Source organism: Ochotona princeps, chromosome 3, assembly GCF_030435755.1.
Source record: "Ochotona princeps isolate mOchPri1 chromosome 3, mOchPri1.hap1, whole genome shotgun sequence".
Lineage (NCBI taxonomy): Eukaryota > Metazoa > Chordata > Mammalia > Lagomorpha > Ochotonidae > Ochotona > Ochotona princeps.
Genome location: NC_080834.1, coordinates 35,009,813 through 35,033,967, shown reverse-complemented (window position 1 = coordinate 35,033,967; position 24,155 = coordinate 35,009,813). Strand labels below are relative to the sequence as shown.

Here is a 24,155-nt window from a genome sequence, read left to right as displayed (position 1 = left end):
CCCTGACCCATGTAGGTAGAACACAGGGTGGCGATGCCCCTTACAGATGAGATGTCCTCATGACAAGGTCCTGATTTCTGCTGTACACTGACCTCCTGCCCCTGAAAAGCCGCTTCAGCACTGGCTTCACGTGGCCTGACCTGTGGGCTGCCCAGTAGGTTGGCTGGCTGGCTCCTCCTTTCCTCTCACTGAAGCTAAGGGTTCCTCTACTGACTCAAGACAGTCCAGGTATTTCAAAACATTCTGGGCACAGGCAGGCTCCCTGCTCCACACCAGGGGATTCTCCTCTTGTACGTGGGGGTGTTCCCTTCGCCCCAGGGGCCTAGACCGCGGCAGACGCCTTGCCGCTCCCAGCCACCCACCTTTCAGGAGCTTGCTGAAGTCGAAGTTGTACTGGGTGACCACGTGCGGCACCACCTTCTGATAGAGGCAGATGACCTGCAGCAGGATGGCCTTCAGAAGAATGGTTTCCGCATCATCTGCACCAAAGCATACATGCACCTTGTGTTAACAGCTACCTGCCTTTGCCCTCTGCCAGCAGCAGCGAGGCAGCAGGGCCACACCTGGTGCCACATGGCAGCCTCCTACATGCCAGACACTAGGGTCACAGACACACCCCTCCAGATTCAGATGATGGGGTCAAGGTGGTAGAAAGACAGAGGCCGCTCAAGGGGTCGGGGTGTGGCCCTGCTTCCCTGCGATGGCCTCAAGACAGGACCAGGCTAGCCTGTCATGGGCTTCCACACTCTCATATGAGCAAGGAGGGGACAGACGAGGGGCTCCACTGGCAGGGCTGTGATAGGGGTTAAATGCGATGCAGCCACAGGGACAGGGCCCACGGCCTCACTAACAATAAGGGCACAGTGCCCAGCGGGAGGCTGTGTGGCCCATGACTACCTGCAGAACGAGAGCTGCGGCCCTCCCCTTTGGCCATCCCTCCCCTTCCCCAAAAGGCCAGAGCAGCAGGCAACCAGCCGTTCAGGGAAACGCCACATAGCCAGAGAGCATGGGCTTGGCCCTCGGGGCTGCTCCCATTCAATCTGCACGGCCACTCCAGTTCCTTTCTCTCAGTGAAAAGAAAGGACCAGGACCCAGTCACAACCACTGAGGGGCTTAGAAATGAGACGAATCCAAGAGCCTTTCGATTGGAGCCACTCCGGGCTGCCCATGCCAGCTGCAGCCCACCCGGCACCCCCAAAGCCCTCACCGCACTGGGGAACGTCATGGGCTACCACGGTCTTGTCACTTCCTTCCTTCCCTTTCCGGTCCTCCTGTTTTGTATCTTGCTTTTTCAAGGACTGCCAGACCCACACGATAGTGTTCAGGTCTGGCAAGATCTAAGACGGGAAAAAGAAGCGAGGAATCGGTCACGTTCATGAAGACGAGCAAAGGAAGCAATCACAGGCAACAAACAGAGGGGGCCGAGCAAGTACCTGAGTGTGTGTGAGCGTGCATGTCAGAAAAAGGCTTGGGCAAGACTGGGGCCACTTTCCCTACACGCTATGTTCCCACCCCGGAATGACGTGGTACACAAACAACCATGATCACGAAGACAACCCCCTGATGACTGATCATTCACCCAGGCAAAAGACACATGGTCCACGTGACCTGGGTGGTGTCAGAGCTGCTGGACAATTAGCAGGTGCCTGGCCTCCCTCGTGAGCAAACCGAATCATAGGAAGGGCCAAGGAGGCCTTCCCAAGCCACTCCATGCCCGGGGCCATGGGACAGTCGGCACTGCAGCAAAGTGTAAGGGCTACACGATCCCAGGAGAGCCACAGTGACTGTTGTCACAGGACAGCGTGTAGATGACCTGAATTCTCAATCCTGCACAGAAGTTCTGCACTAGGGATGGGAGCTTTCTCTGGTCCTTACTTAGTTCCAACTTTAGATCCCCACCTTCTCTTACAATGACCATCAGGGTCGCTCTGGAGCCCCACCCCTCCCAAAAAATTAAAATTAGACTAGATAGACAGAGAACAACAAGGAAAGCTTAGAACCAGACAGGAAACGGTCAGATTGGACTCACATACACCATACTCGGTATGACACAAAGATTAGTTACTCCTCACTAAGGTAGTGAAGATTTCTCTGCACACCCCTCCTAAAACTGTTCTGTGCCTCAACTGTTAACATATGCCTTGTTAGAGTTATAAGCCAGTTTGGACTATCCTAAAATTCACCAAGTTCAGGAAAAATTATGCTTCAACACTATAAACTGCTAAATATAAAAATGAAAATAGACACGAGACAGCTGAATAGTATCCTATAAACATTTTAAGGTGTATAGCAGCCAGTTGTGTATAAACTAAAACTGAAATGCCAATGAAGTAGTCACAGGATGTGGTTAAGAACTTGCATTTTCTACTAACATTGAAATAGACAAGAGACAGCTGAATAGCAATCTATAGCCATTTTAAGGTATATAGACCATGGTTGAATGTAAACCAAAGTTGAAATGTCTATGAGGAAGTCACAGGTTGTGGTCGAGAACACGCATTTTCCTAGTAACATATTGGTTAATCAATACCATGTCAATTAATGCCATAATGCTGTAAATGGTTGTAAATATTAGGTTGAGTTTTTTACTTGATTGGGATGATACTCTGCTGGTTCTGCCTTTGGACCAGAGATGGTCTCACCAGGAAGCCATTGAACTTGCCAGGACAATTAGATGCTGGACTTTATGATTGGTCAAAACCTCCAATGAAAGAATCTCAACTGAGTTTGAACTATGGAAATACAGCGGGGTGGAGCAATCCACCGTGGGGGGGGGGGGTTGGGGAGGGGCAGGGGGAATTCCAGTGCATAAAAAAAAAAAAATGTGTGTCACATAATGCAATGAAATTAATAAAAAAAAAAAAAAAAAGAACTTGCATTTTCTAACATATTGGTCACTCAATACCATGTCAAATAACTTCATGATGTTGTAAATTGTTATTGATGTTATGTTGTGGCATTTCATTGGAGGGGATGATATTCTGCCAGCTCTACTTTCAGACCAGGGATGGTCTCCCAAGGAAACAGTTGAATTTATCTGGACAACGAGAGGCTGGACTCTATGCATGGTCCATGCTTGCAATGAAAGAACCATGACTGGACATGAACTGTACTACTGCAACAATGTGGAGGAATCCACCATGGGGGGAGAGTCTGGGGAGGGGTTGGGGGAATCCCAGAACCTATGAAACCGTGTCATAAAACTAAATAAAAAAAAAAAAGTTCTGCACTACGCCCTAGGTGTGACCAGCGCTGCTTACACCATCATGGCAGGCAGCAGGTTTTATCAGCAGGGGCTTGGCACCCACACCACCACACTGTGCCCTCCCCGCACCCCGTGCCTCAGGACATACCCGAGCCCTGCCCTGCGCTTCCCACCGTGGTTTGCAGTGGAAGAGTGCAGGCCCAGCCTACCTTGCTCAGGGCCTCTCTGAAGAGCTGCACAAACTCCTCCATCATGGTGGCTGTGTACACGCCTGGGCCCTGCCACACCTCTTTGTCCAGGCAGTGCTCAATGGTTTTCAGCGCTCTTTTCAAAATGGCAGAAACCAGGGACAATGCTGTGTGCTTCACAGACTTGCTGTCCAGCTGCGGATACAAAACAGTGAAGTCACAGATGTTTCTGGAGGCACAGTGCCCAGAGCATGCCTCTTGCTCTTCTTGGATTCCTCCAAGGTAAAGCCACATACGTGACAGCTACATCAGAAGGGTGACCTGCGCTCCCCGCTAGCCCTGCCAGATAGCCTGTAGGTCTTACCTCGGCAGTGCCAGGAAAACAGCTACATGAAAGGCTGAAAAGTCCCGTGGTGGTTTTTGCCACAGGCTCTTTGGTAAGCCATCTCTGACAGCCACTCAGCTAACATGTACTTCCTGCTGTACAGCTCACGGCTCAGGGAGCGAGCAGCCCCCTCGCAGGCCTCTTACTACTACGAACCACAGCCAGGGAGGTCTCCTGAGTCCTCACTCACCACAGAGGTGAGACTCAAAGACCACAGAATCCTGCCATGGCACCAAGAGGGAGCCCAGAGCCCCAGAGCCCAGTCCAGATCAGCACATGCGGGACCTGCACCGTGGCAATGCCCCATGTGCACAGGAAGGAAGCTGGGGTGGGATGCTGGAGATCGCACAGATCAGAGAGGTCCCATGAGTGAATCTAATGCCCGCCTCAGGCCAGTGCCCCAGCATTCCCAGTGGCCATGGCACACTGCAGGAGGGCTGCACTAAAATGTTCTAAGCCACTAACAGCTCTATCACTCTGAAGGCAGGGTTCAAACAAGACTCAGCAGGACACCTGCAGGCTGGCAACACACTGAAACAGCAGGCACCCTGCTTCCAAATACCTTATGTCCTGTTTCCAAAATCAGCTCTTTCCCTCCCCATCCTCAGATGTCACTGTTGGATGAGTTTTCAGATGGGGTTGGCATTCTGTGATGTCAGCATCCCATATGAGCAGGTGAGGGCCAGCCTTTCACTTCCCAGCCCACCCGAAGAAAGCTGGGGGTAGTGGGTGGCAGAGGGGTGCACCAACACAACCTCCCAAGAATGTACACTGAACACAGGCTTTGTGATATGATTTTCTGTTCCTCCAGAACAGACAGGCAAGCCAACTGTGCCCTGATTTTGCATATGATGATTTGGCCAATAGAACCAAAGCCCTTCTTGCCTGGTCCTATAGAGGGCTCCCTCCCTCCACTGCCACCCAATCAAACGCATCCAGGCTGGAATTCACAAGAGCAATCATGTAGAATAGCCAGAAGGCTTAGTGGGAGAACATTCTGGAAGCAGGACAACCATATGGCCTTACATTTAAAGCTTGGGTGAACATGATCTTGTTGCAGACCAGGGGCACAGTGGTCACCATCACCATGGCCAGCAGGCGCGGCAAGGGGATAAACTCCCGGGTCTGAAACGCTCGGGAAACTTCCGGCTGGGCTTCATAGATCTAGAAAGAGGACAAGAAGAGTCAGACAATGTCAGAAGCAGCTGTCAAGCCTGATGTGCGCCATCCACCCAACAGGAAAGCTGCCACCAACAATAAGGCCTGGGGTCCCCAAGGTCATCTGTTCCCAGTCTGGCCACCCCAAAGCAGAGCTTGATCTGTGCTCCAGGGAGTGTGTCAGAACCTCTGACAGCAAATGATCACCACCAGAGCCGGTAACAGCATTGCCCCCCAGTTCCCGCCGCCCTGCCTGGGCACCTGATGGGCTGTGCCACCTCTTGGAAGCTTGGGGGTGGACACATTTTACAGTAAAAACAAAACATGTTTATGGGTGACAAAACTGGGCATCAAGGAAGCTAAGCCACAGCCCCAGGACCACAGAGATAGAGGAACAGCCAGGATTGGCCCCCAGGCCTGCAAGAAGCAGGCTTGCCCATGCCCTGCATTGGGTGAGTGGGGCCCAAAGCAGCTCCCAAGAGGGGTGCTGACAGCGGGACTGTGTGCTCCCTGGCAAGGGGCACAGTGCACATTCTCACCGCAGGATTCACGTGGGCACATAAGGGCAAACAAGGAGACTCCAGGGACTCGGGATCAAGGCCTGTTTCCCAAGTGCCACCAGGCCCAGCTAGAAGCCTAGGACACAGGTATCTCTGCATCAGGCAGACGGACAGAAAGCTCCCTGGAGCCCAGCAGCACAGCCAAAAATCTCAGTGAGCGCTCTCATGGGAAGATGAGGGCTGCTGGCATGAGATGGAAAGGAAACTGACAGGGGCTGGCGTTGTGGCCCAACAGGCAAGCTACTGATCGCACTGTTGACAGCCCATGTGGGTACAGGTTCAAGTCCTGGCTGCGCCCCTTCCAATCCAGCTCCTTGCTAAGGGCCTGGCAAAGCAGCAGAAGATCAAGTCTCCATGTGGGAGACCCAGATGAAGCTCCTGGACCCTAGCTTTGGCCTGGCTTACTCCTAACTATTGAGGCCTTTTGGGGAGTGAACCAATAGATGGAAGATCTCTCTCTGTCTCTCCCTCTCTCTAACTCTGCTTTTCAAATAAATAAGTATTCATAAAACAAAAAAGGGCACTGGGGTCAACATGGTGCTGCAGCAAGCTAATCTTCTGCCTGCAGTGCCAGCATCCCAAACCGGCATCATCTCATGTCCTGGCTCCTCCACTTCCACTCCAGCTCCCTGTGGTTGACTCCCTGGCAAGTCAGCAGAGGATGGCCCAAGGCCTTGGGCCCCTGCACCCATGTGGGGGACTCGGAAGAAAGTGAGTGGCTCCCAGCTTTGGACAAGCTCAACTTTAAGCACCATGGCTCATCGGAGAGTGAACCAGCAGATGGAAGAGCTCTCCCTTGGGTCTCTCCCTGTCTCTCTGTAAGTCTAAACTTTAACTAAAAACAAAAGGACACTGACAGACAGCCACAACAAGCAGACCACATCACAGAGCTTATTCAAAGTCACTGAAACAGCAATTTTTAAGAACTCTGCCACAGTTGGTGCACTGTGGCTGTTCCTGTGCTTGCCAAAAGGCAACAAGATCTTTCACTCCAAGCAAAACTTCAATGGGGAAGACACCCCATTTCAACAAATTCAAAAGGAAAAACAAACCCTCAAGACCCAAAATTCAGTTCAGTGAAATGCAACAAGGCTGTACTTAGAGGACAAGAACACAAAATTCACAGGATCAAAAACCACACTTCTGGCCCAGAGAGGAAGTCTTCCTACTGCAGTGCTTACAGGGCTAGAACGTCAGCAGGGACCCTCCCAGATTTCCGGCCCCAGCCATGACCCTGAATGTGACCTTGTTGAGGAGCTTGATGTTATTCTGCCAGGTGGCCTTCGCTCTGGGCAGAAAGGAGAAGGTCACTTCCTTGAAGTACTTGTTGAGCAAGTCCGGGCACACTTTGAGGATGTTCACCACCAGCTCGGCCACCAGCTCATCATCCGCTGCTGTCTTCAACCCCAGCAGGAAGTGCAGCAGGGTCAGGTTGCCTCCTCTGGGGAGAAAGGGCAGCTGGCCAGTCAGCAGGGGGCGCTCACAATGCTACAACTCCCCCTTCCATGGCTGCCCTGGGGGCGGGGGGGGGGGGGGAGAAGGGGATGTGTCCCAGCTCCTCACAGGGGGCAGGGGATGGGGGCAAGGCCATGGCCCGTGGGGTCCCAACTCCCCGCCTGAGGACCTGCAATCCCAACCCCCGACTCCTGTGACTGACAGTCTTTCACTCATTTCTCCTTTTCTACCTTGAGTTCAATGTGGCTTCAAAGGGGGAAGGAAACTGCTCTTGCCCTACCCTGCCATCCATCAGCTGGCCAGCTCAGGCATTGAGATTACACAAACAAGGACCTTGTCACCCAACAACTGCAGTGCTGGCATCTCCTATGGACACCAGTTCCGATCTAGCTCCCTGGTAACGGCCTAGGAAAGCAGTGGAAGATGGCCCCAGGACTTAGGCACCTGCAACCACACGGGAGCAGTCATCTGGGGGGTGAGCCACCGCATAACCTCTCTCCCCTTTTCTCTGTAATTCTGTCTTTCAAATAAAAGTAAATCTAGGGCCGGCGGCGTGCTCTAGTGGCTAAAGTCCTCACCTTGAACACGCCGGGATCCCATATGGGCACCAGTTCTAACCCCGGCAGCTCCACTTCCCATCCAGCTCCCTGCTTGTGGCCTGGGAAAGCAGTCGAGGATGGCCCAAAGCTTTGGGACCGTGCACCCATGTGGGAGACCTGGAAGAGGTTCCTGGTTCCCAGCTTTGGATCGGCGCAGTACCGGCCGTTGCGGTCACTTGAGGAGTGAATCATCGGACAGAAGATCTTCCTCTCTGTCTCTCCTCCTCTCTGTATATCTGACTTTGTAATAAAAATAAGTAAATCTTTATTTTAAAAAAGGTAAATCTAAAAGAAAGGAAAGGAAAGGGAATGGCAAAATCAAACCTCGGCAGGGGGAACTCCCTTCCAAAAGTTCACTGAGCTCTTTCCTCAGATGAAAACAACGAATGTGTCAGTGTAAAAAATACAAACATGGCATATGACACCTTCCTTTTTAATGGCTTAACTTGTTGTCTAATCACTTGCTTTTAACGATTTTTTTTTAAGATTTATTTATTTTTATTGGAAAGGCAAATATACAGAGAGGAGGAGAGACAGATAGAAAGATCTTCCGTCAGATGGTTCACTCCTCAAGTGACCACAATGGCTGGAACTGAGCCGATCAGAAGCCAGGAGACAGAGCTCTTCCAGGTCTCCCATGCGGGTATAGGGTCCCAAGGCTTTGGGCTGCCCTCAACTGCTTTTCCAGGGCACAAGCAGGGAGCTGGATCAGAAGCAGGGCCACTGAGATTAGAACCGGCGACCATTTGGGATCCCAGCACGTTCAAGGCAAGGACTTTAACCACTATGCTATCATGCTGGGCCCAAGATTTATTTTTAAAACATTTTTATTGGGCCCCAGCGCAGTAGCCTAGTGGCTAAAACTCCTTGCATTGCATGTGCCGGAATCCCATATAGGTACTGGTTTGTGTCCCAGCAGTCCCTGTTCCCATCCAGCTTCCTCCTTGTGGCCTGGGAAAGCAGTTAAGGACAGCCTAAGTGTATAACATGTCATGTTTTGAATGTTATATGTTGTGTATAAACTAAAATTGAAGTATAGGTGAGGTGGTCACAGAAGGTGGCTGGGAACTCGCATTTACTTTTAACATATTGGTTACTCATTACTATGTCAATTAATTCCATAATGATGTAAATTTTTGCTGATGGTATGTTGGAGCTTTCAATTGACTGGGATGATACTCTGCTGGCTCTGTCTTCAGGCCAGAGAGGATATACCTAAGAAGCCGTTGAACTTGACTGGACAATAAGATGCTGGACTCTATGTTTGGTATACGCTTGCAATGGGGGAATCTCAACTGAACTTGAGCTGTGGTTATGCAACAAGGTGGAGGAATCCACCATGGTGGGAGGGTTTGGGGAGGGGTGGGGAGAATCCAAGTATCTATGTAACTGTGTCACATAATACAATGTAATTAATGAAGTTAAATAATAAATAATTAAAAAAAAAAAAGACAGCCTAAGGCCTTGGGACTCTGTATACACATGGGGGATTCAGAGGAAACTCTTGGCTCCTGGCTTTGGATTGGCTCAGCTCTGACAATTATAGCTACTTGAGTAGTGAACCAGTGAACAAATCTTTCTTCTCTCCGTAGCTCCTCTCTGTAAATCTGCCTTTTCAATAATTTTTAAAAAAAGATTTACTTATTTGTATTGGAAAGTCAGGTAAACAGAGAGGAGGAGATACAGACAGAAGGATTTGTTCACTGGTTCACTGCCCAAGTGGCTGCAATTGTCAGAGCTGAGCCGATTCAAAGCCAGAAGCTAGGATCTTCTTCCAAGTCTCCCACACAGGTGCAGGGTCCCAAGGCTGTGGGCCGTCCTCGACTGCTTTCCCAGGCCACAAGCAGGGAGCTGGGTGGGAAGTGGAGAAGCCGAGACATGAGTCAGCATCCATATGGGATCCTGCAGTATACAAGGTGTGGATTTAACCACTGGGCCATCACACAAGGCCCAGTTTGGTTTTAATCCAAAGTGCTCCAGAGCTTAGTGCATGTTTTGCAACGTCATAAAACCATTTCTAAAACTCAGGCCAGCGCAAGGTCTTTGCCCACCTGCCTTTTTTGTTTCTCACTGATTTCAAATTCCTACACCTTCACTTGGCAGGTGAAAGGAGTTACTACTACAAGAAAACAAAAACAAAAGCAAATTGCTACAGTAAAACCAAGTAGGCAAAGAGAAACAAAAGGATGAAGAGACAACTTGACTCACCAAGGCCTTAAGTGTGTAATTGCTAAGCTCTTAGGTCAGCAGCGCGAAGTGGGTGGGCACCAGACTTTTAATCTAATTATGCAGTTGAGGCGTGGCTGGAGGGAGGTCCTTAGACCCCTCTGCGGAGGGAGTGCTCAAGAGCAGGCTGGCGGCACCTGTAAGCCAGGCCAGCCTTTGGCTCTGCTTCCTGCCTGTGGTACGATGCTTTTCTCTGTCTGTGTGCCCCACCTCAGCACAGCCATGGGTCACTGGCGGCTGAAGCAAGGTGGCAGCCCACAGTCAGACTGTGAGCCTCCAAAACCAGGGGGCAAAACCAGCTTCCTTCCAGCCCAAGTGGCTTTCCTTAGGCACTTTGTTGTAACAACAAAATGTGAACGCAATGACAAGTGGAACAGCTGGGAAAACACACACCCACACCCACACACACACCCACACACACCCACACACACACAATGGTTCCAGTGACTGGAGCTTGGCCAGGCCAATGCCGGGAACTTAGAATTCCATGTATCTCTCCCACCTGGGTGGCAGAGACCCAAGCACTTGGGCCATCTTCTGCTGTTTTCCTAGGTGCATTAGCAAAAAGCTGAATTGGAAGTGGAGCAGTCAGGACACAGTCAGGTGCCCTCCCTGGGAGAAAGGATACATCCTCTGCAGAATCCTTTACAACCGCTCTCCACCTGGGGTGGGACATGGAACACCAAGAAGTTCTCCCTGTCTCTCACTGCCCATCCCCCGAGGTGAGGCAACGCCCACCATTCTAACAGCTGCATGAGGTCCTTATTTGCACTAGGCAGTCATGCTCGTGGTAACATCTGAGGAACAGTTCCCGTGTCCCCAAAGGGTTCACTTTACCTGCCAAAGGTGCCCAGGGACGCATCATAGAAGTTAATGCCATGCTTGAGCGAGCAGCAAAGCTCCAGCAGGAAGCCATGGACCAGCTCCCGCACCATGGCCTTCCCCGCCTCTCCCGCAGACACCTGAGAGGGGTGCAAAACGGAAACGCTGAATCCCAAGCCTCTGCACAGCTAGGGCATAAAGACAGATGACTTCCACGACACTGAAGACTCAGCATCAGTCCAAGAGCCCAAGACGCAGGAAGCAAAACACGGACGCACCAGCAGGATGGAAAGGCACTCACACGGGGCGGATTTCAACATGTCTTTCTACACTTGATCTTAGCCAAAAGGCCGAGAAGCGATTCAACATGTCTTTCTAAAAGCTTAAAAATGACTTAATTTCCCTTGCTCTTCTGAACAAAACCCCACATTTGCGAGGGTTTTTATGAAGCCCCTGAGGCTTCCTGGCAATGGGGTGTAAAGACAAGTTCAAGACAGGAGGACCTGGGCGAAAGTCATCAAGACTAAAGCAAGAAAATTACAGTGGGCCACGGGGGTGGATGAATGATCAAAGAGCTAGCAGGAAGCGTGAGTCCTCATGACTCGGGCCAAGTCCACGTTCAGAAATGTCCCTAGGGAAAACGCAAAGGGGGAAAGTTCAAATGCATGCTGGACTTGGGTTGATGTGAGAGTGACTGCTTTCAATCTGGTATCATATTAGCTGCTCTAAAATAAATTATTCACATCTTGGGCCCAGCTTGACAGCCTCGTGGCTGAAGTCCTCGCCTTGAACACGCCAGGATCCCATATGGGCACCAGTTCTAATGCCGGCACCCTGCTTCTCATCCAGCTCTTTGCTTGTGACCTGTGAAAGCAGCCTTGGGACCCTGCACCCGTGTGGGAGACCTGGAGCAAGCTCCTGGCTTTGGACTACTGGACAGAAGATCTTGCTCTCTGTCTCCTCATCTGCTTTTCCAATAAAAATGAATTAATCTTTAAAAAAAAAAAAGAGAGAGAAAACATCCTTTAAAAAAATTATTCACATCTGTAACTGAGGCTGTGGACACTTGAAGGAAAGAGCAGGGGTGGGCACGATGGTCTAAAGCTAAGGACATGCATCCCAGGAAAACCTCAGGGGCTGCCCACTTGGCCGAAGGTGCCAACGGGCTTCTCATTAACGAAAACAAAATCCAATACAGATTAGGATAACTCAGGGAGCAGAACAGAAGTCTTAGTGCTACAACTTTTTTTTTAAATTTTACAAAACCTGTGGCACAGAAACTAGGACCAGCTAGCCAGATAGCTATAAGTCCAAAGAGACCGATCTCCTGAGGGTGTGGCATGCTGCTGAGGCTCTCTGCTCTCAGCTGGGAGGACCCCTTCACCCCCGCCCCGGGACGAGGGCACCTGTGAGCCGCCGAGGACCACGCACCTCCACGGCCTCCGGGTTGTCGGGGCTCACGTCGGCAATCCCGTTCCAGGAGTAGAGAGAGGCTATGTGGCTCAACAGCTGCGCCGTGAAGAAACGCACCTTCTGGGTCTTCGTGATACTTTTGTTGTGAACCACCTGCAAGAGGATGAAACTCGGTTCATTTCCTCAGTGACCTCTGCTGTGTTTTCATCCCCCTAACCACAGCACATGCTAATGGCAAAAACTTGATTGAACAAAAAGGAAAACAGAACCATGAAATCCATCCACATTCTCAACCTTGAGACATCCCGTTAGCATTCTGGTGTATTTTCTTTCAGTCTCTGCACACGTGTGCGAGTGTGTAAGCACACACATGTGTGTAAGCACACAGGCACTGCTTATCATCTGAGATTACATTTATGCATGGCCGTGTATCTCCTCTACTTACATTAGGCAAGCTGCCTTTTCTACTTTATTAAATATTCTCTTAGAACAGGGAGTGGGGAATCTATTTTTTCCTTGCCAAAGGCCAACAGATATTTATAACATCACTTGCGGGACATACAAAATTATCAACTTAAAAATGAGCCTGAACTGGCTTTCTGAAAATAAATAAATAAATAAATAAATAAATAAATAAATAAATAAATAAATAAAAATGAGCCTGCTACAGATTTAATCAATTTTGAATCCTACCTGTGGTTGCTCTGGCAGGGCCAAGATCAAATTATCTTTGCAGGCCTGAAGTGGCCTGCAGGCAGGAAGCTCCCCACCCCTGCACTACAGCATCATCGTGGGGGCTGGCACTGTGGCATAGCGGGTAAAGCCATGGCCTGCAACGCCAACAGCTCATGTGTGTGCTGGTTCGTGTCTCAGCTGCTCTGCTTCTGACTCTGCTCCCTGCTAATAACCTGACAGTAGAAGACACACGAGGAAGACCTGGAGAAACTCTTGGCTCCTGACTTCCGTCTGACCCAGCCCTAACCACTGTAACCATCTGGGGAGTGAACCAGTGGACAGAAGATTTCTCTCTCTCATCTCTCTCTAACTCTGCCTTTCAAGTAAATAAAGCTCAAGATGGTTACACGGGGTTACCAGGCAATGTCAAACAAGGCTTTTCTCCCACAGTTGACAGGATGTGAAACACCTGCCAATCTTCAGCTTTTTTTTGGTCCTGGTCTTTGTTCATCACCAAGAGCAAGTGTCTGCTTCCGTAACTGCTTCCCATTCACCCTACACACTGTAACCCCCTACGAAGGCAGTAGTGGTCCTAGCACCTCACAAAACTCCAGGGAATCCCTCTTCCCTGATGAGAGCAAAAAAGGGATAATGGGAGTGCTGTTTACCAAACACGTACCTTTGTTTTCAGTGTGGACAACAAAATATTGATGGTAGAAATCCTATCTTCCTTTATACCCGAGCTAAAAATGCAAGGAATAAATTCTGAAAAGAAAAGTTTCAAAGCATTAAACTCAGAAGTATTTTGAAAAGGAAAACAGGTGGGCACACAGTACTGTTTAGGAAGCAATGTCACCTGCCTTTTTTTTTTTTCCAGAAATGACTTTAGCATTGTCCTTTTTAATTATACAAATTCACTGTATCATACTAACCCCTTACCTGACAAAGTAAACCAAGAGCTCTTAAAGGCGAAACAATGACAGAATTTAAGCAGTTTCATGATTCTTTTTCTTTACTCACATTAAGTAAAAGCAACACTGACTGTCTGAAAGTAAGTGTGTGTTGCAACAGTTTTCTAAAACTTTATTGTTTAGTTGTGTTCCCGGCAGGAGAACCAGGCTAGGGCAGACTTCTGTGTGACTCTGTTTGCTTCTGGCTCGCTCCTGGTACTTTCTGACCCCTGAAGAGACAGCCACCCCTTGGAGTGCCACACTGTGTCCCTGGCCAACGCACCGTGACCCAGGGCAGAAGCACCTGAGCCATTCCAATGTGAGTTGTTCTGCACATCATCTCTATGAAAGCAAATTCTTTATTCTTAGAAAAAAGAAAATCAGGGAGATAGCATTGTGGTATAGTGCATTAAGCTTCTGCCTGCAATGCTGGCATCCTACATAGGATGGGTGTGTGTTCCACCTTTGTCTGCCCACCCTGCTGCTCCAAGGCTGGCACCCGTCCAGGGTAGGGTATTGGCTGGCAGCTGGTTGGTGGAACAGGAACACCCATGTGCTTTCCGAACTGCGGGAACAAACCAACACCACTTCTGCTTCGCCACACACACGCATGCGCACATACCTTTCAGTTCCAGCACCTGCACTATGGTGTTGTCATCCCCTGCGATGAGGAAGGACAGGGCAAACTGGATGTAGGCCAGCCGGACATCGGGCACTCCCTAAGGACGGAGGAGACCATGTGTCAAGGGCACAGCCCACATAGCACCAAAGGGCAGAAGGAAAGTGGCAGGCACATGCGCTCTTCTGCTGCACCGTCAGCAGGCGGTGGAAGCCCAAAGCCAGCGTTCTTTGCTTACTTTTATTTGAACAACAGAGTTACAGAGAGAGAGACAGGGAGATACCTTCCATGCGCTGATCACTCCCCCACACAGCTGTAATGGCCAAGTCCAAAGCCAGGAACCAGGAGTTTCTCCCAGGTCTCCCATGTGGGCGTCAGGATCGGAGCAATCCTCCATTGCCCTCCCAGGTGCAAAGGCTGCAGGCCTCCCCAGGCCTTGTGGCCGGCACTGCCCTGTGGGCTTCAGCTATGTGGCCCAGGATGGTGGGTATCCTTGTCAAGAGTCTAAAAACCTTGATGAGCGGCTAAGCCAAACTATGCATCATTCTACACATGGTAAGGCCCCCAAAGCACATGTCAGGAAAGGCCCCGGGCGACCATGTTGGAGCCAACATGTGCGGTTAACCCTGCACTGTGGAACTGGAAGTGGACCCTCCCCAACCGTCACTCTGCAGGTGCACTAGTTCACCGCCAAGAAACAAGCGGAATCACTGAGACTGAATCCCTGAATACCAGGGAAACTAAAGAAGCAGTCTCTGCCTTCCAGAGATTTCTGTGTCCCTGAATAATGGCGGTAGAGGGCGGGGAGCAGGAGTGATGACCAAGATGACCATTACACCTGCTACCTCATCAAGTCCTCAGAGCAACTCGAGGTGCGGATGCCTGCCACAGCCATTTCACACATGAGGAAACTGAGGCAAAGAAAAACTCACTCAAGAGACCGATGTTGGTTGTGCAGTGGGTTAAGCCACTATGTGCAAGGCTGGCATCCCATAAGGGATATAGTTCCAATCCCAGCTGCTCTGCTTCCAATCCAGTTCCTCGTTAACACACCTGGGAAAGCAGCAGCAGATGGCCTCAGTCCCTGAGTTCTTGCATCCACATGGGAGACCCAGATGAGGCTCCTGGTTCCGGGTGTTCCTGGCTGCTGTGGGTTGGTGGGGAGTGAACCAGCGGACGGCAGCTGTCTCCTTCTGCCCGTCTCTGCCTTTGAAGCCAATTTCAGTAACTAAAACAACTTAAAAATACAAACAGCTCACTCAAAGGCCCACAGCAAGAGTGCCCAGGACCCCACGGCCACACGCCTGACTACCCTGACTGCGGAGCAGCTCCCCGCTGCTTCTCAATGCTGCGGCCCACTCATGTCACCTTCTCTCCGAGTGGCACCATTTAGGTCTCAGTGACCTTGGGAGAAAGGAAAGGACGCACACCCCTGCTGGCTCACCCAAGGATCTAGGTCTCGTGCATGCGTCATACTGACTGAATCTTCTGTGCGCCATCACGTGATACTTCAGCACGCCCTTGCTTGGTCAAGGCTGGCTTTTCTTTTAAAGATTTATTTATTTTTATTACAAAGTCAGATATACAGAGAGGAGAGACAGAGAGGAAAATCTTCCATCCGATGGTTCACTCCCCAAGTGACTACAACAGCTGGGGCTGCACTGATCTGAAGCCAGGAGCCAGGAACCTGCACGCGGGTGCAGGGTCCCAAGGCTTTGGGCCATCCTCGACTGCTTTTCTAGGCCACAAGCAGGGAGCTGGATGGGAAGTGGAGCTGTCAGGACATGAACCGGCGCCCATATGGGACCCCAGCGCTTTAGCTGCTAGGCCATCGTGCCAGGCCCAAGGCTAGCTTTGATACAAGGATCCTGAGATGCTTGGGCTATCGTCTCTGTCTCCAGGAAGCTCGTCACGTGCTCCCTCACTGTTCAAACAAGACGGCACTAGCTCCAACACTGACCGCAGGAAAGGACTGTTGGCAAACCCTTGGCCTTGGAGGAATGAATCAGGCTGTGCTTGTTCCCTGCTAGTGGAGAGGACCCACAACGGTCCCATTTTCTGTTCAACTAGCATTTTTGGAGTCAGGGCCCTGGAATACTTGGACACTTGGACCCACTGTCTCCTGTACTAGATCTTTCTACCCTACTTGTACATGGCAGAGTTGGGCTAGACTGTTTTTCAGGTCCCTAAAGCAATTCAGTTATCACCTAACTCCATCTTGTATATGCCAGACACTTCCCTAACACTGCAGGAATGGGACGGAATCCCTGACACATACTCGCCTGGTGGTCACTCCAAGGTGGACACAGTGCAGGCGTCCACATAGCTGCCTGGGTTGCTGCTCACAGCACACTTCATCCCAGGCATCCCACTCCCTCTGGTGCAGCAGGTTAAGCCGTCACTTTGAGGACAGCATTTCACAGGAGCATAGGTGTGAGTCCCGGCTGCTCCACCCCAATCCAGCTCCCTGCTGATACACCTGGGAAGACGGCAGAAGATGGCCTAAGTGGCTTGGCATCTGCCACTGGCAGGGCAGACTCAGAGCTCCTAGCTTTAGCCTAGCCCACCTCCAACTGGGAAGTGAACAGACTGACAGAAGAGCCCTCTCTATGTCTCTCCTTCTCTCTCTCAAACTCTGCTTTTCAAACAAATTACTCTTAGAAGGAAGGAAGGAAGGAAGGAAGGAAGGAAGGAAGGAAGGAAGGAAGGAAAGAAAGAAAGAAAGAAAGAGAAGAGAAAAGAAACGAAATGAAACGAACCCACTCCCACCCAAAGCAGGCCTGCGCCTATTCCTCATTCCTCTCGTGTGACCTCACGGCGTGATGATCCCGGGAAGAGGGCGTCCTGAACCTTTAAGGCTTGCTCTGCGAAACCCTGTCTAAAACAGACCACGATGTATCTGGTAAAACTGCTCTTTGGCACAGGATTTTAACAATGCTTTCTTTGGCTGAGTGAGTATATCCATAATCCTCTTCGTGCACAAGGCTTTAAATAATGTTCCAATGCACTCATAAAAGGAGAGGGGAAAAAAACACTTAACTAGTACATTCAACAACTAAAAGTCTCTCTCTCTCTCACACACACACACACAATAACAAAGGGTGTTGGGTGAGGCAAAGTAGGAAAAACTCCCAAGATTCGAAAGAAGTTTAAGTAACCTATCAGCCAGACACAACGTGCGCCCCTCGCCATGGAGCATAAACCTATTTGGGGGTAGTCGGAACTGGGTCTATGAGACGACACTGGGAACTGATCGATGGTGCGTGTGGTAGTGTTAAAGACAAGGGCTGGGGAAGACCTTACAGCGTCAGAGCACACGCCAACATCCAAGATTAGGATTGCTGTATGCTCCTTAGCAGCCAGGAGCTTCTTCCATCTGTGAGCATCCCTGACATGCCCTAGGCTGTAAAGGTGTGTATCTAGGTACCATTCCTGTTTAAGACACCGATGCGGAAGAACAAGGAAAGAGGGTAAAAACACTCCAACTCAACAGTAATTCCCACTCTACAGCTCCCTGAGAAGCACAGCCTGCCCTGGCCCCAAGATGAAAGTTCAGGAAGGGGCACCAGCGCTGTGGCTTACCAAGTAAAATCGCCTGCTGTGATGCTGGCATCCCCACAGGCATCCATTCAAGTGCCAGCTGCTCCACTTTTGATTCAGCTCCCTGCGAAAGCACCTGGGAAAGCAGCAGAAGATGGCCCAAGTGTTTGGGCCCCTGCATCCATGTGAGACATCCAGAAGAAGCTTCTGGATCCTGGCTTCTGCATAGCCTAACCCTGGCTACTACAGTCAGTTGAGGAGTGAAGCAGTGCATGGAAGATTTCTGTCTCTCTGTAACTGCTTTCTAAAGAAATAAAAATAAGTCTCTTTAAAAAGAGAGAGGGCCTGGCACAATAGCATAATGGTTAAGGTCCTCACCTAGAATGTGCTGGGATCCCATATGGGTGCCAGTTCTAATCCCGGCAGCTCCATTTCCCATCCAGCTCCCTGCTTGTGGCCTGGGAAAGCAGTCGAGGACGGCCCAGGGACCCTACACCCACTTGGGAGACCTGGAAAGAAGTTCCTGGCTCCTAGCTTCGGATCGGCACAGCACCAGCCATTGCGGCCACTTGGGGAATGAATCATTGGATGGAAGATCTTCCTCTCTGTCTCTCCTCCTTTCTGTACATCAGCCTTTTCAATAAAATAAATAAATACAAATCTTTAAAAACAACAAAAAAAAAGAGATAGAGAGAATTCAGGAAGCCAAGGCCCTGGTAGGGCATCCCATAATCTGGCCAGGGCACCTTGATCTACTTCAATTACATGCTTGGAAGGTTCTAATTCAGAACTGACTGGAAGGTGGGCAGGTAAGTGGTAACTGGGACCAGGCTTAGGCCAGCTGAGAGCAAAGAACCATGGAAATCCCCCCCACATGCAGACAGAACACACGTCTCTAGAAAACGGTGCTTGGATGTCATGAGCCCTGCCTCAGCAAATGGAGCCTGTCGGCACTCTAGGCCAAGCACAGCAGCTACGAGCTACTAGGACCTGGCTTGCCTTCCTCCAGAAGGGACACCTCAGTACCACAGTACAGGCCCCAGAGCTGCCAAAGGGGAGCTGCGTCACCCCCAGGCATGCTGGAAGAAGAGGGGCATATAGCTCTGGCCTGAGTGACGCTGGTGTGGATCTCTACTTGGGTGGACGCCATCACACCTGTACGTCACGCTCAGGCAGAGGGTACTACCACTCGGGACTGTTCATAGCACCAGGGTACAACCTGGAGCTGGCAGGTGCCAAGGGATGGAAGCCTCTCTCAGGCGTGGGCAACCTCCCCAACAGTCTTGCCAAACCAGGAATCATCACCAGCCACCGGGAATTTTTTTTTTTTTTTGCAGTTTTTCGGCCATACAAACAAATCACATGCCCCTTTTCTGTTGGTACGACCCAGCCCTACCCACTCTAGGATAGTAACTGGCAGGTGCGAGTCCCAGATCACGCAAGTCTTCCGGGGTTAGCGCCACAAGGATTTCCACTTACAGAGGTTCCCTGGTTACTTAGTGGAGGACACGCTCACCAGTAGACTCGCTCCCACAACTGGGAAGGCTGCACCCTGAGCCCCGAGGGACAGCCTGGGCAAGCTCCACCACAGGGCCCCTCCTCCGGGCCCTGCTCCAGGCAGGTGGGACCAAGTTGTGAGATACAGTGGAAAACCTTGCGAGCCTCCAGAGGGGGTGGAGGGAAAGTGGAGGGGGACACAAAAGGTACAACACACTTGGGGCACTCACCTTTGAATCCCTCTTGGTCACCAGGGTGTACAAGGTCTTTTTATTTAAATCAAAGTGGCCACAGACATCCCTGGCAGCTTCGGGCCCCTGGGTCACCATGGCGGCCAGCAGGTTCAGGCAGGCTCGAGCCATCCTGCAGGGGATAAAGACAACAGACCTGTCAGGGACAGCTCGTTGTGTAGCTGGCTGTGTCATCTGCTCCCCTCCCCAGGCTGAGGACGGACAGAAGAGTCCATGGACACATCCTGCTTTTAATAAAAAGTAAAACTAGAACAGAATGTAATACATAGCATTGGGCAAGGATCCCTGCAGGAAACAAAGCATGTGGCTGAGAACCCACGTGGCGTCCCCAAGAGCGAGCTCTCAGCACCGCCTCTGCTCTACAGTCACCTGTGACGCACCATTCAGGTAGCACCTGCGACAAGCAAGGCCCAGGACTGGGGCGGCGCCATTGCAAGCACCTCACAGCCCCATCAAGACAGGCACAGAATGTGCTACGCAAAAAAAAAAAAAAAAAAAAAAAAAAGGCTATCTCTGGGAGAAAAGTAGAGCAGGCTGAACAAGGGTGGCAGGTGCAAATGCTATGGGACAGTTTGGCCAAGGACGATCTTGTCAAGTGACACTCCTGACAAACCTGACAGGCACAGAGAACCCAGCACTGGGATGAAGGAGTTCTTTTAGGGTGGTGAGGATCGTAGCAATGTGGCAGAGCAATGGCCGGGGGCTGGGCTCAGAGAAAGAAAAAGGGGCAGAGACCCAGACAAGATCCTTGGAAACAGCTCATGTGTCCTTCATGAGCGAAGGTAAACGGGCAGGCAGCGTACCTGTAACCCGAGGCGTACAGGGATTCACACAGGAGCTTCATGTGGTTGTTCAGCAGCTTCTTCACTATGTTGATCCCCGCGACATGGAAATGGGACAGGTCGCCTGCTGTCCGCAGTAAGATGGCTTCAAAAACTTGAAATATTAATAGCAACTGCAAAGGCAGGGATGAACTGCTTATTAATCATCACCTACCTTCCCCTCATCCAGAAAATGTTCCTTGTCTTAGCTACCATTACCCAAAGGCTTACTGGGGCCAGTGTGCCATGGTGCAACAAGAAAAGCCACCACCTGGGGTGCTGGTATCCCACATGGGTACTGGTTTGAGTCCTGGCTGCTCCATTTCCTATCCAGCTCCCTACTTATAGACTGGGAAAGCAGCAGAGGAAGGCCCAAGTCCTTGGGCCCCTGCACTTACAGGGGAGACATGGAGGAGGCTCCTGGCTCCTGGCTTCAGACTGGCCCAGCTCCAGCCATTGCAGCCATTTGGAAACTGAACCCGTGGATGGAAGATCTCTTTCTCTCTCTCTGTCCTTCTTTCTCTAGAACTCTGCTCTGCTTTTCAAATCAAAATAAACAAAACCAAAACCACCTCAACCTGCAGGATTGGCGTCTCCAGTCCATGAGCCAAGGTAAGGCGGGAGACAGTTTTGCAGACTGACCCTTCAAGACCAAGGCCCTGTCCTGCTCTCACAATGTAGCCACACGGCCGACAGCTTGCTCACAACTACACAACAGGAAAGAAAAGCAAATGCTTTTCAGGAGCGGACCTCAGGCTCTGAGGCTGTCCAAGCCTCTGACTTTACCGCCATGACCCGGAGGTCTCAACCCGTGCCCAGTTACCCTCCATTTGAGCCCCTCTGGATATAGGCGATAATCCAGTGTTTTCTCAGTCAGAGCCATGAAGCCGGTGCCTATTTCTTTATGTCACTACCAACCATGGTGAAACCAGACACTGAGCCAGAACGCAGGCTCCTTCTCTCCACCATTAACCCGACATAAACGAGACAGCGTCTTCCGCGAAAGGCCCCCCATGGTCACGAAGGCAGTGATGTGCTCAGATGGATGCCCGTGGCACCAGCACAGAGCCGGAGTGTCTGTAGGCCGCTGGCCCTGACTTGGAAGGCTCCATCAAGGTCAGAACTACCTACTTCACTCTCGGGTCGTTTCTCGCCACTCAGGAGCTGGAAAAGCTCGGCGCACTCCACCGAGATCTTGATGAAGCCTTCTACCACATCATACACGTCCACGCAGGGCAGCTTCCGGGCAGCGGAGAGGAACGCTTCCAAGGCTGGAAAGGAAGAGGTACGCCTGGCTCTAAACGGCCTCCTTACGAACCAGCTCTCCCCCAGCATGGCCTGCCTAAATACAAACCCTCCACCAGGCTCACAAGGTGACCCCCAAGCGACTGCACTGGAGACAGGGCCTTCAAGGAGGTGATTCTGGGTGCTGAGGGTGCACCCCGAGCCCCATAGGTCTGGGCTCCTCAATAGGCTAAGGAGGTGGCTGTATGAAAGCCAGGAAGGCAGTCTGCACCAGAGCCCTTGGCTTGGCCGTTTCACCTTCAGAACCATGTCACACCAATCTGCTGCATTAGGTCACCCCGTGTGCAGCATTGCATCATGGCTGCCTGAGCAAGCCCACAAGGGTGTAATAACCCACGACCCCGAAAGACAGTGACCAGGGCAGGGCAGGAAGACAACCGACACTCACAGCTTTCTCCCGGCTCCAACAATGACACACCTGGACCCTTGCCACCCCTTAGCATCTCTTCCCTCGGCCACAGGACAAACGACACATGCCAAGGTCAGGAAACAGCACCAACAGCTTTACTTGGATGTCTCCATTTGGTCCCCTGCAGCCCTCTGCCCCAAGCATTCATATTTCCTCCTGTTTCACAGACGGGACAACTGAGGCCCCTGGGGTGGAGCTACATAATCAGTCAGTGGCAGAGCCACCCAGAACCTCAAGAAACTGACCCCTGCAGCCCTAGTGGTGGAGGCATCTGCAGGGGTTCTGTGAGACCCAACTCTGCACAGATGGCCGAGCCGCAGGACTTCCAAGAGCCAGCAACATGTCTTGAGCACACTAGATAAGGTAACAGGAATGACTGTATTTCATCCTGAGGGTGCTGGGATACCACTGAAGGGTGTCATGAGAGAAATGACATGATCAGATCTTAAGTTTGAATATATCTTCTGGGGCAGACATGTGGCATAGCATGTCAAGCCACTGCCTGAAAAATCACCATTCTTTCTGGGCACCAGTTCGACTCCAGGCTGTTCCACTTCCAATCCAACTCCCTGCTAATGTTCCTGGGACAGCGGCAGCAGATGGTCCACCAGGCCCCTGCACCCACCTGGGAGACCCCAATGGAGCACCTCCTAGCCCAGCCCTGGCCGTCATGGCCATTTGGGGAGTGACCCATCAGGTAGGGGATCTCTCTGGACAAGCCTAGCCACTGGCCTGGCAGGGACTGACAGCACCCACACTTGGAATGATGATAAGGTGATGTTTTCTGATCCTCCCAATGCACATCCCTCCATTCCTTCAGGGACACCCCAGTTTCCTCCACTACACAACAGGGGGTGCGTCATCAGAAACCTCTCCAGGTGCAAACAACACCCCAACTCCCACCCCTGCACTCCACCTCCAAGCGAACATTATCCAAAGGGAGCCCAGACCCAAGCACACTCCCCCATAGAGCACCCTAGTCTTCACCCACAGTCACCAGCAGGCTCGCCAAATCCAGCTCTTACTGGCCCTGGCACCTGTCGGCACGAGGCAGTGGCCAGATGTCACGGGACAAGGCTGTGCAATGCGGATACAGCCTCTCTCCCAACCCTTAGGCCCTCTTGCTCAGACAACTTACTTAGAAGTTTCTAGGAGAGGGGGCGGCTGGGGACCAGTGAGCTAAGCTGCTGCCTGCGACGCCGGCATTCCCCAGGGGCACTGGCTCAGGCCCTCGGAGACCCGCAAAAGTTGCAGGGGTGCACAGATCGCGGGGTGCACCCGAGCACCCGGCCCTACGCCCACCGCCCCGCACGCACCTGCAGTCACAGCCTGCGGGTCCTTCAGCTGAGCCTTGAACCGCACGCCCGTGAACTCTTCCTGGCGGGCTCGCTTGGCCGGCCCGGCCCGGCCTCCCGGGGCCTTCCTTTTGGGAACCCCCATAGCCGCACTGGGTGGGTGGGGAGCGACGTCAACCGCGCACCGGGCGGGGACCTCCAGGGACAGCGGGCACGGACGGCAGACACGCGCCTCAGACCCTCACATGGCCAGGAAGCAGGGGCAAAACTGGCGGAAGAGGCCGAGTCCTGAGAAGCTGGGACTGGCGGAAGAGGCGGGGCTCAAGGCCCGAGCAGGCGGAAGGGGCGGGACCCGGAGGAGGGGTTGCTAGGTTACAAGTGTGTCCGGTTGGTCCTCGCAGTGGTTCGTTGGGGGCCATGGCGGTTGTGGTTACCCACCCAGGCGTGCACCTGGGCCTCGTCCGCCACTGTCCCTGCCCAGGGGAAAATCAGCCGCGGGGAACTGCCCCTGCTGCTTGGGAGAACGGAGAACCATTACTCTTTGTAAAAGCGGACTTCTGGCTAATTGTCTGCCCGGGTGCTCTGCTCTGGTTTACTGATAATACCAGCTTGGGCTTCTGCCAGGATGCATCAACCAGAAGAGACAGCGGGGAGAGACCAGTCAAGTTTCAGTCTGGATACCTTGGACAAACCAACATCCTTCTGGGCTGATTGCTCCGCTAAAGGGGGAGCGGGAAGTCACCCAAATTAGAGAAATGGAAGTTGGCAGTGCCAGCCCAGCC

The 24,155-nt window shown here is 51.7% G+C and overlaps 1 protein-coding gene across 1 annotated transcript in view; it reads right to left on the bottom strand.

Annotated features, from left to right (window-relative positions):
• URB1 (URB1 ribosome biogenesis homolog) overlaps positions 1 to 23,656 on the bottom strand; it is a 55,370-nt gene extending 31,714 nt beyond the window's left edge. Inside the window, exons 1-13 of the mRNA XM_058661700.1 lie at positions 23,395 to 23,656; positions 21,496 to 21,635; positions 20,347 to 20,498; positions 19,523 to 19,655; positions 14,259 to 14,355; positions 13,366 to 13,451; positions 12,030 to 12,164; positions 10,614 to 10,738; positions 6,742 to 6,937; positions 4,805 to 4,942; positions 3,415 to 3,588; positions 1,208 to 1,337; positions 363 to 479 (exon numbers count right to left, since the gene is read on the bottom strand). Of these exons, the coding sequence (XP_058517683.1) occupies positions 363 to 479; positions 1,208 to 1,337; positions 3,415 to 3,588; positions 4,805 to 4,942; positions 6,742 to 6,937; positions 10,614 to 10,738; positions 12,030 to 12,164; positions 13,366 to 13,451; positions 14,259 to 14,355; positions 19,523 to 19,655; positions 20,347 to 20,498; positions 21,496 to 21,635; positions 23,395 to 23,518 (1,747 nt within the window). The 5' untranslated portion in view covers positions 23,519 to 23,656. The remainder of the gene's footprint in view (positions 1 to 362; positions 480 to 1,207; positions 1,338 to 3,414; positions 3,589 to 4,804; positions 4,943 to 6,741; positions 6,938 to 10,613; positions 10,739 to 12,029; positions 12,165 to 13,365; positions 13,452 to 14,258; positions 14,356 to 19,522; positions 19,656 to 20,346; positions 20,499 to 21,495; positions 21,636 to 23,394) is intronic.
• Between the last annotated feature and the right edge of the window lie 499 nt (positions 23,657 to 24,155).